The sequence below is a fragment of the Xiphophorus couchianus genome, chromosome 6 (genome assembly GCF_001444195.1).
Source record: "Xiphophorus couchianus chromosome 6, X_couchianus-1.0, whole genome shotgun sequence".
Taxonomy (NCBI): domain Eukaryota; kingdom Metazoa; phylum Chordata; class Actinopteri; order Cyprinodontiformes; family Poeciliidae; genus Xiphophorus; species Xiphophorus couchianus.
In genome coordinates, this window is record NC_040233.1 from 28,209,047 (window position 1) to 28,226,300 (window position 17,254).

The 17,254-nt window shown below is 41.9% G+C and overlaps 1 protein-coding gene across 1 annotated transcript in view; it reads right to left on the reverse strand.

The window, feature by feature from the left end:
* The window catches only part of tmeff1a (transmembrane protein with EGF-like and two follistatin-like domains 1a), a 44,820-nt gene extending 37,089 nt beyond the window's left edge, over positions 1-7,731 (reverse strand). Inside the window, exon 1 of the mRNA XM_028020283.1 lies at positions 7,127-7,731. Within this exon, the coding sequence (XP_027876084.1) occupies positions 7,127-7,289 (163 nt within the window). The 5' untranslated portion in view covers positions 7,290-7,731. The remainder of the gene's footprint in view (positions 1-7,126) is intronic.
* Between the last annotated feature and the right edge of the window lie 9,523 nt (positions 7,732-17,254).

Consider the following 17,254-nt stretch of genomic DNA (forward strand, 5'->3'; position numbering starts at 1 on the left):
TCCAACAGAGTCGACACAATCAGGACAAAACTACAAAGTAGAAATGTTGAAGTTCGCAGCAGAATGACTGAACACAATGAATGTTGGAGAAATGTTTTAAAAATGTACAGCAAGGCGGCCATTTTGGGTCCATTTTTGATATTCACACACCTCTAATCTTAAAAAAACTCCTCCAAGGGATTTTGAGCTTTATCATTGGTCTGTGTGCAGTTAAGGGATGGGGGATTAAAAGTTATCAAAATGTTTTAGTTTTTGAGCATGGCCCAGTGGTCTATTCACCAAAGCAAACTCTATAACTTTCACAAACAAAGGTCAAAGTGCACCAAACGTAATATGAACCTTACACTGATGTATATTTACCTACTTTGTTGTGGAGAATTAGTTTTCTCTAACATGCATTTTTATGTTTCTGATGTTCAGGAACGTTTCTGATAAACTTTAATAAAAAACATCTGGGAGGAAAAACCCGATTCCTGACCGACGATCCGGTCAACGTAAAGAACCGAACCTCTCATCCTGACACAGAACCGACCCATCACATGACTCCAAAAACAAAATAAAAAGATTATTTTCGTTTGATTATCTGTTGGTGCCAAAAGCTTCACGGTTCCAGAACTTTTTTTTACTTGGATTTTGTGACGTTTTTAATATTTAATGTTGACTTTTTACAATAAAAGTAAAAACTTCATCACATTACATCAGTGAACAAAATGCATCAGACAGAAAAACTGTTTTCATGATTATTTGGTGTTTGTGTTTTGGTTTCCTGATCATATTATTATTAGTAGTAATAAAATCTTATATTCAGTTATTGGCGAGTTTCTCTAGATGACGTTTGTCCTCTAAACGTCCTGCAGGTGGCAGAAGGCCGACTTTGTAACCGTCTTTATGTGACTCTGAAGGTCCAGATCTGATCTCTGGTTTCTGTCTAATAACTGAAGCTTCATGTTGATTTCAGATCATCAAAACTGGATGATAAAAGTTTCAGTCTGCTGTTTTAGTCTCAACTGAACCTTTATTTTGAAGGACAGTTTTGTTTAGAGAGACTTTATAATTCATTTTATTTGTTGTTTTGTTTATTTACTTTGGCTATTTAAAATGTCTTCAAGTTCCAGAGTTAAAAGTTTATTAAAATTTAAAGTTTATTCATCTTTGAGGATATGTTCTTGTATTATTATGCCATTATCATTATATTGCTGGAAAATTGACTCAAAACAACAACATTATTTTTTATTGCAATAATTTCTCAGACAGTTTATCGTCCAGTTATTGTTGAAGATGATCAGTAAAGAGAGGAATAAACAGGAAGAAATGACCACCAGCAGCTTTATAGCCTTCATGGTTTCCTGAACCGTCTGCTGCCTCCACCTCGACTTTAAGGAGTTTCTTTTTCTCAGCTTTAATTAAACTAAAGTTTGAAAGTCGACCTCCAGCAGCTGATGAACTGAATCTGTTACCTCATGAAAGACAATTAAAAGTGTCTGTCACCTGTTAATGCTGCAGCTAATTGGTTTGAGCTAAACTAATAAAATAATTATTTCCAAGCTGCAGGAGATCAATGAGAGGAGGTGAGCTAATTTAACCTGGAAAGCTTTTATTTTGGCGAGCCGACGGCCCAGTTTGTCTCCAGAAGAAACGAGACGAGAAGTTTTAAACAAACAAACCTAAATTATTGGAACGGCTGAGGGAGATAAAACGCTCCAGCTGAAGTTAGATTAAAAAATTTAAATTATGAAATACACAAAACGTTTCAGACACAAAATGAAACAGAAGAAAAAAACTTTGATGTTTGAAACATTTAACTTATCTGAACCGTTTCTGCCAGAAAACATGGAAAACAAATGGAGAGAAGAGCCACTTCTGCCCCGCCGAGGTAGAATATGGGTTAATAAAACAAAACTTTTATTAATATGTTTTAATTATTTTGAAAGGGAATCAAATTAAACTAAAATTTATTTCTATTTTCACATTTTCATGCAAAGTGAATCATCGAACTTCTGCAAATGGAAAAAAATTCTGCAGAATAAACTAAGTGAACTTTTCTGCAAATATGAATTATAGAAATGAAACATAAAGTAAAGAAAGATCCGTGTGTTTCTGTACGCCTCCACATCTGGCGCACAGCTGCATCAATGAACAATGAAGCTGCTTCTCTTTTCCTATTGGGGGTTAATTTCTGCTTCTGAACGATCTGATTGGACGCTGGAAAAGACTGTTGTTGTCTTCATGTTGTGCTAAAAGGAGTTAGCCTAGCGGCGAAGCCATGCTAGCCTGAAATAGCATGTTAATGCTAAAGATGTAGCAGCTGCATTGATGCCAAGATGAACCTGCCATCAATCTGACGGTTTAATGATCTGAATAAAATATTAAAAATAATAAGTTTGATAATTTAGCATCATAGAGATTTTTGAATTGAAAATGTTGCTATTTTGTTGATATATATGAAAAATACAAAACATCTGCAATTTGCTCTAAAACACACTAAATGAGTGAATGAAGGTTTTCTAATGCAGGATGAACTGAGATTTTCTCACATGACATCACAGCATCACTGCATCCTGATTGGACAGTTTGTCCCGGGTCAAAACAAGCCTGTGGTCCAGCGGTCTGGAACCAACATGGCTGCTGCAGACGTAACGTTCACCGTGTTTAGTTTCCGTTTGGCTGTTCTCCAGAAACTTGTTATTTTTGGAGCCAAGAAGAAAAGCAGCCGGAGTCTAAAAGCCTGTGAAGCTGCAGGACGTGAAAAACGAAGCTCCCTGTAATCCACAGGCCTCCCTCTGGACTCTGTTATGTAATGTACACAAAGATCTTCAAAGTGTGAAAGTAAGCTCACACTTTTCACAAAAAAAAAAGAAAAATGCTCCCAGAAAGCTTCAAGAGACATTTGTTAAACTTTCAGATCTGAGACAGGAAACAAAACCATCAATTATTTAAAACGTTGATTAAAATTCAAGTCTTGAAGTTATAAATTCAGAGTGAAGATTAAAAGTTTCTTCAGTCTGGTTTTCTTATTTCATCATCTGCAGCTCAGCTTCTTGACACAAACACAGAAACAGCTGGAGGACAAGAAGAAGAAGAAGAAGAAACTCCTTCATTTTAGATGGAAACTATTTGTAGTTTTCTAATATTCTGTTTAAAACTGAACTAAAATAAAACCAGGAATCATCTTTCTAACACCAACATGGTGGCTGATAATCATTTGGATGTTTTATGGTTCAAACTGTGAATGTTTAAAATGTTACGTTTGATGATCAAAGTGATGCTGAACTTTGTGATGAAGAAAAGAGAAGAGTTGGAGAAATGGGACTCGGACGAGTCAGGAGGAGAAACCTGCAAACCGAAACTCCAAAAGCAACAAACTCCTGAGTGGAACCCGGTCAGAACCTCCCGCCGCCGCCACCGTTTGTGTCATCAATCAGAGCGATCCGCTCGGAAACACTGAGAATGAGCCGACATGTGAAGCCGAGCGGAGAGGGACGGCTCAGGATTCATCCACACTCAGAAAGCAGAAGGAACCGATTATCCTGTTTGCTTCTGCCTCATTATGAGCAATAAAACAATCGCTGAACAGATTCAAACAGAAACCAAACCATGAAACGTCTGATGCTGAAAACAGTTTCCTCCCAGCAGTTTAACCTGAGGACGTGGAGACAACACAGGAAGTGATGGAAGCAGGAAGCTGCTGATTTAAAGCAGCAGCGACCCAAACATGACGGCGCCGCACAAACACAACGGAAACGATGGCAACCGGCTGCTCAGTCCACCAATCACATGAACAGCAGATTATATATCTGGATTCTCTGACAGGCACCAAACAGACGCCTAAACTCCTGGAATGAAACAGCCGAAAACTCCAAACAACCAGCTTCTTCTGGGTTAAATTCAAATCATGAAAAGCTTCAAATAGATTCAAAAAAAGTTAAATACCAAAAATATCATTAATATAGAAATTAAACAAAAACTGTTGTGTTTTTGTAGTTTTGAGGATCCAAATATAGATGCATTAAGGGAACCATTTTGAGAATCAAAACTTGGAAAATAAAAATCTGTGCTAACAGAGGTAACCGCTAACAGAGCTAACTGCTAAGAGAGCTAACAGCACTAGCAGAGCTAACAGAGGTAACCGCTAACAGAGCTAACTGCTAACAGAGGTATCCGCTAACAGAGCTAACAGCACTAGCAGAGCTAACAGAGTTAATTGCTAACAGACCCAACCACTAACCTAGCTAACAGCGCTAACAGAGCTAATGGCTAAAAGAGCTAACAGCACTAGCAGAGCTAACAGAGCTAGTTGCTAACAGAGCTAACCACTAACCTAGCTAACAGTGCTAGCAGAGCTAACACAGCCCCCTCCTCTCAGCTCCAGAGGACAGAATGACCTCATCAAGTGGTTTCATTGCAGGGCGTCGGGGTTGTTGAGGCGGTGACCCCGCGAACAGCAGCGAGGAGTGAATATTTTCTCCAGATGAGCGCTCCGGCTAAACGGCGCGGCTGTAAACCGTAAACAACACGGACAGGACATCAATATTCATCCGCGGTCCTGTTAATGTCGGAGCGGCTGCTGAAAATTTAATCACGCCTGTTTCTCCCTCCATGACTTCATCCGTCATGTCGGCGTCGCCGGACTGAGGCACCGAGAGCTTCTCCCAGGAGGAAGCAGTTTAAAAGCCTCGCAGGCCAAATTACCGCCGTGATTTCATTTGTGTTGGCGAGGGAGAATCAAACCCGACCCGAACCGAACCGACCCGAACCGAACCGGCTCGGCCCGGCGACAGAAAACAACGCACTGCCGTGAATTTGTAGAGTCAAAAATGAACAGCAATCAGTTGGAATAATGGAATTAAATTTACTTTAAACCATATTTTAGTTATGTTTTTCATCCTTTTATATATGTCACAGTTAATAATAATAATAATAATAATGATAATAATGATAATAATAATAATAATTAATAACGTTAGTCTTAAAACCCAAACAGCTGAACAGTTTCAGTCTGATGGACATAAATCAAATTGGTGGTTAAAGTCAACGACCATTAAAAATCTGCAGGATTTAAATGTTTTATACCTATTAAATCATCAAAGGGATAATTGTTCTTATTGTTCTCTCCTGTCTCAGAAACCAGAGCGAGACGATGCTGTGGGTCAAACATCTGATTCCTGCAGCTGCAGATAATTTAACCCTGGAGGTGTTGAGAGAAACCTCTAAAACCTCTAAAGCTTTGGGATAATTAAAAACCAAGATGAGACGAACCACATCCTCACATCCTGACATCAGGAGAGGCTGCAGAACAGATGTGTCTCCTCAGCAACCAGCAGCCACATGAGACGGAACCACAAACATCCACAAAGCAACAAAACATCCGCATGCCGTCCAGTTACAGCCTCCTGGCTCTAGATGAACACATGAATCATGACGTTTGGATCAGAACCGAGTTGATTTTGCTGCTGCTGTTCACCAACAGAGAATATTCTGAAGAGACGCGACAGACAGTCGTTTGTTCTGGACACCAACACCACAACAGAATCTGTTTTTTGGCTCCATTGCCTGATGAAATCAAACTCATTGATCTTTCTCTGGATGAACCGCCAAACTCTCAGGTTTCCATGGTTACGCCTGCTGAGACTCTGTGAAAGCTGCAATCAGAAACCCTGAAACCTGACAGCCAAACTCAGAATCTGACCGGTGATGACTGGTAGTCCACAGTGGATGCTTGGTGCTTCTCCAAAGCTGAGTTTTCCCAGCAGACCTCGAACACAGCAGCCAAAAGCCATTTTGTTGGTTTTTCTGCGACAGCGAACGTCGTCTTGACCTCTGTTTCTGCAGACAAACGAGAGCTCAGAGAGCCAAAACTTTCCTGTCATCCTGGATCAATCCGTTACTGCCATGCTCAGAGGCTCTGAGGCAGCGGGGGGAGGAGGGGGCGATGACACACTTCCTGTTAGAAACCGTCTGGAGATTCATGTGACTCTGAACGTTTCACCTGCAGAAGGTGAGAATCGTCTCATTCCAGTTCTTCACATGAACGCGGCTGGGTGAGTTTCCCTGCTAACATGATGCTGGTCTTTGACTTTAAATATTTATTAAAACAGGAAGGAGCAGATAACATGAGATGTGCTTATGAATATTAGATTGTGATGCTGTAGATTTATATTAACCTCCTCACTTTACATGAATTCACATGAACAGAAATATGTTTGTTAGAAACTCCAGAGATCAGGAAAATCTAATCTAGAGTTTTAATACATATGAACCATAAAGCAGTTCAGTATCTGCAGCTTCAGCTGTTTGTTTCACATCATTTACTTAAATCTGTTTCTGTTTGGGAGCTGAGAAAAATAAAAAATAACAGTAAAGTGTGAAACACCTGCTGATGGTTTCACCTTTCAAAACATGCAGCTTCAAATCCAGTCCTGATTTACGGAGAGATTACTGACTATTAGAGTCCTTTTATTTTGAAATGTCACGTTTTGCCCAACATGTTGGAGGTGAAATGGAAATTAGAAACATGTTCATAAAGAATTAGATGATTTATGTCAGGAGAATAAAAGCTGCATCCTAATAACTCTGGATTATAAACCGTATTATTTTCTAAACATCAGACTGAACAGAAACATCATCATGTCTTCCTCTGGGTTTTAATGAACCCAGAACTCCCAGTCTGAACTGGTTTTGTTTTTTTGATTGTTGGATCCATAACGGATCAGCCTGAGGAAGTGAAAGTTTGATGTTTGCACAAAGAGCAGCAGCAGCAGCGCTGCAGCTCTTTGTGCCGCTGCAGCCTAGTCAAAGCAAACAGATTCATCTCCCATAAAGGCAGAAGAAGCACTAATGAAACATCCCATTACTGAAAGCAGAGCCCGATTCGGTTTAAAGGCTTTAATCCGATTAAAGGCTCTAATGATGAAGAAGTGACTCTGATCCCCGCGGAGCGGATCAGGAGCATCCGGAGCCGCAGGAACACGGACTGCAGGAGCTGCAACGCAACAGCAGAAAAACTTCAGGACAAGTCCTGATGTCCTCCAGGAGCAGCAGCAGCATCAGGACAGAGTCAGTCCGTGTTGCTGCAGCAGCAGGAACCCAAAACCCATCCAACCTGGCAACCCGCAGCCCGCAGCCTTACCTGAACACTCCTTGCCTCTGCCTTTGCACTCCCCGCTCTGCGGCTGGTAGGAAGCCCGAACCTCCGGCCCGGCCAGCAGCAGCGCCAGCAGCCAGGCGGACACCAGGCACCGGACTGCCCCGCCCGGGCGCCGGCGGCACCTCCCAGGGCCCGTCAGCATCATGGAGGAGACCCGAAGCCCGCAGTCCGCTCGGTTCGGTTCGGCGTAATTCCTGAAGAAACGCGGCTGTCCTGACGGCGCGTCCCGCAAAGAAGGAGCTCCAAACGCGGGAGAGAGGCAGCGGAGCGCCGCTCAGGTCTGAGGCGGAGCAGGAGCGATGATTCCTGCGGGATTCCGGGTTCAGGAAGCCTCAGAGGCGGTCCGGTCCGGCAGCAGCATCCTCAGTCCGAGCCTCCGCCGCTCAAACTCCGAGTCTCTCACAGCGGATCTGATGTCACTCCCGCACAGACCCGCAAACCACCGGGGCGCTCCGGCTGCGCGTCCGCCGCGCGGCAAGGAGGCGGTGAGGGGCGAGACGCGGCGCGCAGAGCGAAGCGGCAGCTGCGACCACAACAAAGAGACCCGGACTGAAGAAGAAGAGCAGGGGAGGCGGGATGGTCACGTGAGAGGATGCAACACTCCCACACACCTCCACGCCTCTACATGCACACGCACGCGCGCACACCTTACACACACAGCCAACAAACTGCTGCAAACCGGAGAAGAAGAAGAAGAAGGCGGAAACCGCAGAAGGTCAAAGTTCAACAAGTTGAAGATTCATTTACTGGTTTTCATCAAGAAATCTTAAAAAATATAATAAAAAATAAACAGAACAGGGTTAAAATGATTAATCAATTATTATTAATCAGCTAATTTAGTGATGAAATAAAACGACTGTTGGTAAAATCTATAGAGAAACTTTAAAAATTACAAAATTATTCATTTCTCCTGATTTTTGTTGTTTCTTTTTGGATTTTGATTTTTTTTTCCTGTAAGTAAAATATTTTCCAACTTAAATTGGATTTTTCTTTTTTCTTTTGTATTTTTTATATTTAGAGTCTGGTGTAACATAATAATGCATCAGTTTAACAAAACTAAAGTTTTCTTTTCAAAGCAACATCTGAGGAAATTCAAAAAATACTTTATTGATCTCAAAGGGAAATGAAATGAACTGAAAGTTTCTTCAGGAGAAAAGTTTTCATGATCTGTGGAAACAACTACGAGATTAAAAGGTTATAAATGAAACTTCATAAAGATTTCAGCTCCTGACCTTCAGGGTCAGAACATTTATGGATTTCATTTCCTTTTTATTTCAAAAACACAAAATCTTACCAAGTATTTTTATATAGTTTCTGGTGAAAATAAGACCAAACTAACTTAAAAGTAAAAAGAGCTTGTTTTAATTAAATAACTTAATATTGGTTAAAAAGTTCTTGTTACATTATTTTACTTATAACATAGGAAAATGTTTTGTTAAAAGTAAAATAATCTCCAAATAAAACTAGAACTTTTTCATCAATATTTAGTTATTATTGCCTTAAAACAAGATCCTGCATCTTTATTAAAAGTTACTTATAAATTATTTTTGTCTTATTTCAAGTGTAGTCAGATATTTTCACTAGAAACTGGACCATAAATACTTGGTAAGTGTTTTTGGGATCAATAAAGCATTTTTGAAATTTTGAAAGCAAAAATTTCCCTGCGATGAAATGAAAGATCCTCTGCTGACCAGGAAGCGTTTCTCCTCTCTGCTCTTTCTGCTAAACTTTGCCTGATGAATAATGTGAAGCTGGTTAGTTACTGCAGTCAGAAGTAGGTCAGTCCTGCTGGGTCCTGCTGGACCCGACGCGTCCTGCTGATCCCGGCGCCGCTCTGACTCATCTGCTCCTTAGCTCAATCATGACTGAACACAAATCAGGAGTTCACAACGTCAGAAACCTGCAGATTCCTGAAAGACGTCAAAAAGTCAAGCCTGCAGCTTTCTGGGTGTAAAAACTAGAAGTTCTTCATAAATAACATAAATTCACAAAAGGCTTTTAGGGAAATCAGAGAAAATGTTGTGATCCGTCACAAAGTGGACCACAGAGTAAAACATGAGTTAACAGAACTTTAATTTGACCAGGATGAGCTGCATTTATGTAACCAACACTTATCCACACTGACAAGCAGTAAAGTAGGAAAGAAAGAAACCAGAACAACAGAAAGACTTTGGAGGTAAATCGTTGCTGTCAGTATAAAACCAGATGATGAATCTTTACTGAATCTCAGGCAGTTGGAGCCAAACTTCCTCCTCCTGTTTTTCATCATTTGGCTTATTAAACGTCTTCTTGCCAGATTTCTTTAAGTTTGGAATATTCTGTAAAAATTTCTCAATAATTTCTGTCTGAGCTTCGTCTGTTTGGGTTTTTATTCTCCTCATATGGCATCGATCACCCAGACAGGTTCTTAAGAGAAACTACAAACTTTTACTCATCACTGGATTTTATTCAGTTTTTTGACGACTGATTTTTTTTGTTGGAGTAAAAGTAGGTTAAAGTACCGTGAAGCCCTGGTGTGGCGGGTTAAGGACCACCTGCACCATAAACCTTCAAACCTCCTATAAGATGCTGATAACTACCTGTTTTAATAGTTCAAACACTAAATATACCAAATATCCTTTACTATGCACAGTGGGAACCGCCTTAGCGCTAACGCAGCAGCTAACATCTCCATCCTTCCTCATCTTCACTCGACCAGCAGCTTGTTCAGCAGCTTTGCTCCATGTATCTCCCAGGCTACATTTACTTTCAGTAGATATTAGATATGCTCTAAAATATTTTTTCTGCAATAATTGAAACTAAAATCTACAAATAGGTGAAATTTCTGCGAATCCTGAACCACAAGGAGGCGAGTTTCCACTCTAATGCTGTTCTGACTTAAACTTTTATACTCGACTGAAAATATTTATCTTTTCTAAAGTATCTGCACAGATTCTGCAGAAAAGCAGAAAGAAGAAGGACACAGGAAGAAGCAAAGAGAACATCCTGATCACACAGAGGGAGGCGAAGGCTGGAGGCGTCCAGGTGGGAATAGGAGAGAAAAAGGACCAGACAGGTGAGTCTGAACTTCCTGAGGAATACACGAGGAATAAACGAGGAATAAACGAGAACCCAGAGGATTTTTATCAGAGCAGGACTGAGAAACAAAACCAGAAATGTAGCTAAAAACAAACTGAAGCAGATAAAAATCCAAGATAAGAAAACCTTATGAACGGCGAGCTGGACAGGATGATACTCTAAACCACACAGAGACACAGTGGAGGCGCTGGACGACCCAGAGGGACCAACGCAACGAGTCTGAGAAGAAAAAGTCAGAATATATGGTGAAGGCAGTGAGAGACATTTTAACGTTGAGATTCTTAAACTAATTTAAAGTTTCCCTTTGAGGGACAATAAAAACTGATTCTGGAAACCCTGAGAAATGTAGAATCTGTCCTCAGCTTCAGCAGTTTGTCCTGCAGACTGTCCACAGTCAGAGCGTCCAGCCCGACCCGCTGCAGTAACGGACCAGACGGTGGGGGGAGGGGGGGTCTCCAAATGGAAAGAGGAGGATTGTTGCTGATTTGATTAGGCTCCATTATTGTTATCTGTAATTGGCTTAAAGCTTTTGTTGTGGATTGAAGGTCTGGAGCTTCACTGCTCAGATTCTTCATTAAGATTAAAGCAGGAAATTCTGAAACACCTGAAACTCAGCAGGTCCAGCTTCTCCCCACCTGCAGAACCGCCGGCTGTAACCAAATGAAACAAATGGGAAGTTTAACGCCTGTCCTCCCAGCGGTACGGGGGGTGAATCCTGGCTGGTTCTGGTTCTGGTTCTGGTCGTAGCGTGCAGCCTTTAATTTCCTCCACCATCTGCGGTGGCAGCTCGCCGCTCTGCTGCGGGTTTCAGGATAATCCAACGCATCCTGCCGGGCCGAGCGGGCCGCCGGGGTTAACTCTGCTAATCACCACAAAACCATCTGAATGCAGGAATTAGGTTTTAATGAGACGCTTAATCTGAAGGAAGCCGAGGACGCAGAGGCAGGTTGGGTTCCTGTCAGAACCTCTGAGGTTCGGGTCAGAACCTGAGCAAACATGGTTCAGTCTGTTCAGAACCTGAGGGGGAAAAATGCTCATGCAGGTCGGATTAATATTCCAGACAGAAACGTTCACAGTTCCTCTCAGCATCATAAATGTTTCTGATTTTACCTCCGAACGTTTGGGGAGATTCTCCCGGCTTTGGTTCTGCCTTTTCCAGACCAGAACCTGAACATGTTGTTAAGGAAATATGGATATTGTTGAATGTTTAATATGGCTAATCTCATGCCATGTGCGTATAAGAGATAAACATTCCTATTTGGACAAATGTTAAGCAGAGATAAACATTCTCCTGGCAAGGCTGTAACTTAGTGCAGCCACAAAACACTATTTTCTTGAAAGGCTTTAAATTAGCAGGCCATAAATAATATCTTCCCCTGCCTAGAGGTCGGAGGTCGGGGGTTTCCCAGGGGCTCTGAGCTGCATCTGGAGTTGATCACAGACTTCGAATCTTGGAAACATTTATGTTTAATTTCTGATACACCTTTTAAATATTGATAGCAATAGTGTGTTAGATGAAAGTATATTACCCAAGTTAGAAGTATTAATTTAGTAAATGGAATGTATTTGAAAATGTACTAACTATGACAATATCGGAATCAAAAGAGAATGATTTGAATGTTATGTTTTACAGGTTGAAAAGACTTCTATCTCATTATTGTTCGTGATAAAGCAAAGATTCAAATCTTGGGAGATGTTGAGTCCAAAGGAGTAAAATAGGTTTTGTGAAATTAACTTATAACTTTAACAACTAAATTGACTCTTGAGTTTTGTCATTAAAACTTAGGGGAAGGTTTACGTTTTTCCAAGGTAGCTCTCGGTTGGTCAACAGGAGGAACGCCTTCGTTGCATAAATTAAATACGGAAACACCTCTTTGGTATAAGATGACGTGTAAGGAGGAAAAGAGAGAGTTTTTTTCCATCTTTTCTCCACGTGGGCGCCTTTGTCTGTCTCTGTGTTTTGTGTTTGTCTGTCGCTCCTTGTCTGTTATTTTGTGATAAAATGCATATCTCTGTACCTCTGCAGCTTTGTTAACTGATTCATGCGTTGCTTTGTATGAATTAAACTCTGTGAGCTGTGACGTCAACACGCCTTGTTTAGTTTCGTTTTACAGCTGTGCCCGCTGCTCGCCGAGAGGATCCAGCTGTTTAAGGAAGATACGAGCCAAACGTTTTGTTCAAAGTTTTAATAAATATTTCTTCCTTTACAGTAAATAAACTCAACTTGATGGTTTGATGCAGCCAGATCTGGGTCGACCGGTCAGGACTGGAGAAGAAGGAGCTACGCTTTCAAGTTTCTGGATTGTGAGAAGATTTCTCTAGAGGAAGAAGATGTGAGTACAAGCAGCTGAAACGAGACTCCTGTGAGCGTTAGCTGAGCTCAGCCTTGGAGACGGGAAGCTTCATCCCACAGGAGAGCTTGGAGCTCCTCTTCACCAAACGCCGAACGGCGTCTGATCAGAACCGATCCTGGATTCTTTTCTTTCCAGACGGATCCAACAGGGAGGAGAAGAACGAGCGTCTGGGTTTCACTTCTGGGGGATTTTCTGTGATCTGACCTTCTGACCTTTGGATCGTTGGGGTTTTTCCTGACATGAGGTTCAGACAGATGTCCAGGCCTGTCGCCGTCTCTCCTGTCCTCCAGCAGCTTCACGTTTCTCCTGCTTCATTAAGGCATGTTATGCATAAACAGAAGCTCAGATTTTAATTTCTCCTCCATCGGCTGAACAAAGAGTTGGCCGGTAGTTTTAGAATATCTCAGTAGTTTAGTTTTGCATAATTAAAGACTGCCATAATGTTTTAATAAGCCGACCCATCCGCAGTAAAAAGATCATAAACGGAGTCCCTTCATAAAATCTGTCATAAAAAGATAAACGGCGCATAAAGAATCGTCTCATGTCGGGTCTGTCAGTCTCACATCAACGTGATTTATAAAGGTTGTAAAGATAAAATAAGAAAAGTGCCTCTGCAGTCAGAGCTTCAGGAAACTTTGATGGTTCCGGTCGGGTCGGGTCAGCGGGTCTGTTGGTGATGTAGAAACTCAGAAAGCTGCTGAGTTTCCAGTCGCTTCCTGTCCGTTATAATATCACCTTTAGTTGATCGTAGAATATTTAATAGGAAAAGATTTCATGTCTGGACTGACCCATTCTGGTACCACTCTGGATGTCAATGGGCGACCCGTTCTTTCATTAATGCTGGTCGGTCTCTGCCTGGCCAAACACTGGACTTCAGAGCCCAGTGGAAACCATCGTGTCTCTAAACGGCGTCTAAAGCTTCAGATTCATTTGTTGGTTTAGTTGAATGGAGATTTTATGTCATAAAACGACTCAAACACACAAAACACAGAAAACAAATGCAATAAAAATGCTGCATCTGCAGGAAAGAGAAGCTTAAATATCAAAAACAACAACAAATATAAAGTGTTGAAAACTTGTTTTTCTGGAGGATTTAACTACATTAATATGCTGCTGTTTTATAATGTGGTGATATGAAGGGTAGAAAACTGTTTCTTTGTTCCTCCAACTTTCTTCTGGACGTCCCATTAAATCATCCTGTTTACTGAGGGTCTGATTTGTTGGTCGACTCCCCCTGGTGGTCTGGAGGATTTCCATTTTGTGGAGTTAGCTTCATGCTTAATGTTGTTTTGGTATTTGTGGCGATTTAACTTTTATTTTTATTTCCTGTGATTGCAGGATTTTTTGTTTGCATTTGTTTTGTAGTTTTTCAGGAAGGAGAGATTCCAGTATGAGAAATATTAGGGTGACGGTTACAGGCCTGAAAACACCAACTTGCTGCAGGAGGGACCGGTGCGCTTCACCACAACAAGCAGCATCTCAACACGTCAGCCAGGACGGTGATGTTCGGAGACGGTGATGTTCGGAGACGGTGATGTTCGGAGACGGTGATGTTCGGAGACGGTGATGTTCGGAGACGGTGATGTTCGGAGACGGTGATGTTCGGAGACGGTGATGTTCGGAGACGGTGATGTTCGGAGACGGTGATGTTCGGAGACGGTGATGTTCGGGGACGTGATGTTTGGGGACGGTGATGTTCGGGGACAGAAAATCTTCCAAATGGACGTCAGCATGAAACCAGAACCTGCAGCTCATCTCAAAGTCCTGATCTCGGTTCTACAAACCCGACTCAGTTCTGCCAGGAGGAATCAGACATTCAGGGAGGTCATGCAAGAAGCTTGACTTCAGGATCATTTTGTAATCCCAACAGACCTACAGCAGGATTAATGTTTTCTGATTTAACCAACAAACAGAACGGTTACGCATCTTTTTACACAGAAATGTTGTTTTTAGTTTGAATTTGTGTATTTTTAGTAAATCATCTGGAACTGACTGCAGACTCAGATTATTAGCTGATTATGTTTTGAAACATGGATATGAAACACAGGAGGTATGAATATGCGAGTATTTGTGGAACAAGCTGAGCTGCTTCACTGCTTCCATTAGAGAAACTGAGCACATCTCAGGATTTCATACAGATAATCCATTTCCTGCCTGGATTCATTCGCCTCCAGCCTGAGGAGGAAATCACTTCTCCCTCCATCTGTCACAGAGACGCCTCACTAATTGAAAACTGAGAGCATGAATCCTGTTAAAAATGTTTTCATCTCCATGAAACCTGTCTGATCACAAAAAGCTGAAAAACTCAATCAAGATGCGCCGCAGAGTTTCAGCCTGAACTCATCCTGCTGCTGGCGATTAACGGCTGAGATGATGAACACATGAATCAGCCTCTGACGATGATGATGATGATGACTGTCGGCTCTGGACGGATTGTTGAAAACTGAAGGTGAGATAATGACTCAGGTTGTTTATTTCAATTAGTTTCATTTTCATAACAATCAAAATGTTTGCAGATTAAATTTTGAACTTCAGTTTCTCTTCCTGTGGTTTAACATCCATGTTGATGGTTCTGGTGTCGACCAGAGAAAAACACGACGGATCCTCAGAGCTTCACTGCGGCTTTCAATAACTTTAAATTAAAAATTAAAAATGCTGGCTTTAACTGTTTGTCTTATGCAATAACATTTACTAACAGGAATCATTTTTATGAAGCTACATGCTGTGTTGACGTCTCTTTCTGTTAACTTTTAATATTTAATTGAAGAAAATGCATCAAACCTGAAAACTAAACTACAGTTGTTCTTTATGAGTTTAAAAATCTGAATGAATTTCCTGTTTTTGGTCCCAAAGAGACCAGCTGTGCTGCTGACATCAGGTGTCACTGCAGACTGGACCCTGGAGGCCCGGCCGTCTCCTTAAGACTCAGATTCCCGAGTTGCTCCTGAACGTCACAGAAAACCTGCTTTATTTTGAAAAGTCTAAACCAACTTGGTTTGGTTTATTCTAGAGGCAGAAGTGTTGCTTTGCAGCAAAAAGGTTCTGGGTTCTGCCAGAGGAAGCAGGTCTGAATGATGGAACCAACGGTACCGCCTGAACACCGGGTCCGTTCCAGGAACGCCTCTCATTTAGATGAACTAAGCCAGAAGGTTATTAAAGGTTACAAAAAGTGCATCTCTGAGATGAATCTTGCTGATAAATGTTGAACATCACTGAGGCTTGTGGATAACCAACCGTCTGTTTTTCATTTTTCTCCAGTCATTCTGGAAACACAACATGATCACTCTTATCGTTTTGCTCTGCGCTGGATGAAAAAGTCTTTTCAGAGAAACTGTCAGACCTCCAGGGTTCTGACAGGAAACACAGAGAGCTGAAGGAGGCAGAACTTTGTGTTTTTATCACATAATAACCAACAAAATGTTTTTCCCCTCTGGCTGGGCGGCTGGGCAGCTGGGCGGTCTGGGCGGCTGGGCGGCTGGGCAGCTGGGCGGTCTGGGCGGCTGGGCAGCTGGGCGGTCTGGGCGGCTGGGCAGCTGGGCGGCTGGGCCGTCTGGCCACGATGGAGAGAAAAACACTCATTTAATCATAAAGCCTTTTGTTTCAGCTAATCGTTGCTCCTTTAAAAGCCATGATGGGAATCAATACTGATCAATACTGATCAATGTTATTGGATTAATCAGCAGCAGCAGGATTCTTGTATTTGCTGTACAGTCCTGAAGGCAGCATGGGTCATAGGTCATAGGTCATAGGTCACCCCGCCCAGCGTCTCGCTCCGGTTCCTCCTCCAGGTGACGTTCGATTGAGCCGCGGATCACAGAGCCAGTTTACCAGAGCAGCCGGTATCGATCCGACCCGTTATGAAGTCCACTCAGTCGCCCACGCAGCGATCAGGCAGGACGGACCAGATGAAGGAAGGTAATCACACGGCCGGAGAGCAGAGAGGCTCAGAGGGCTGAGAGCTGCAGCTCGGTGATAACTGGAAACAACCAGACGGTTTTATTTACGGCCAGGCTGTTGACCGTCTGAACCCAGTCCATTTGGATGAAACCAGTTCAGACACTTTATCTATCAAAGATTCCTCAGTGAATCCCGACAGAAACACGATTCAGGCGTTAAACGCCATAAACTGCAGGACATTTTTAACAGTTTCACTGTTTTACTGTCGTTATGATGACATCATAAAGTAAAATATGGACATAAATTTAGATTTGGACAGATGGAAACCGTCTGCCTGGTTTCTGCTGACATTATGTGACCCGTCGGCAGATCGTCTGACCTTTCATGACTCTGGTTCAGAGTTGTTCTCCTTTTGTCGGCCATCTGGAAGCGTTGTGATTGGCTGAATATGAAAGCATGAACAGGCAGATTGTCCTGAACTGTAAATGTCCCAATAAACGTTTCACATTGTTACAGAGGCTGGAGTGATGCAACCTGTAATAAAACTGACTGGATTTCAAATCTGCCTCCACATGAAAAATGAAATCACCAAACTTTGGCATTTTCTCATCCGTTCCCTCAGCCTTCATCCATTTCAGCAGTAATTCGGATTCTGGGATTTTCTGAGAAATCTTTACGGAAAAAAGAATCGACTTTCATGTTGAGGAATTTCTGATCCTTGAAACTTAACTTTAAAAACTCAGTTTTAAGTTTAAAAATAAAATTCTCTTTAAGTTATTAA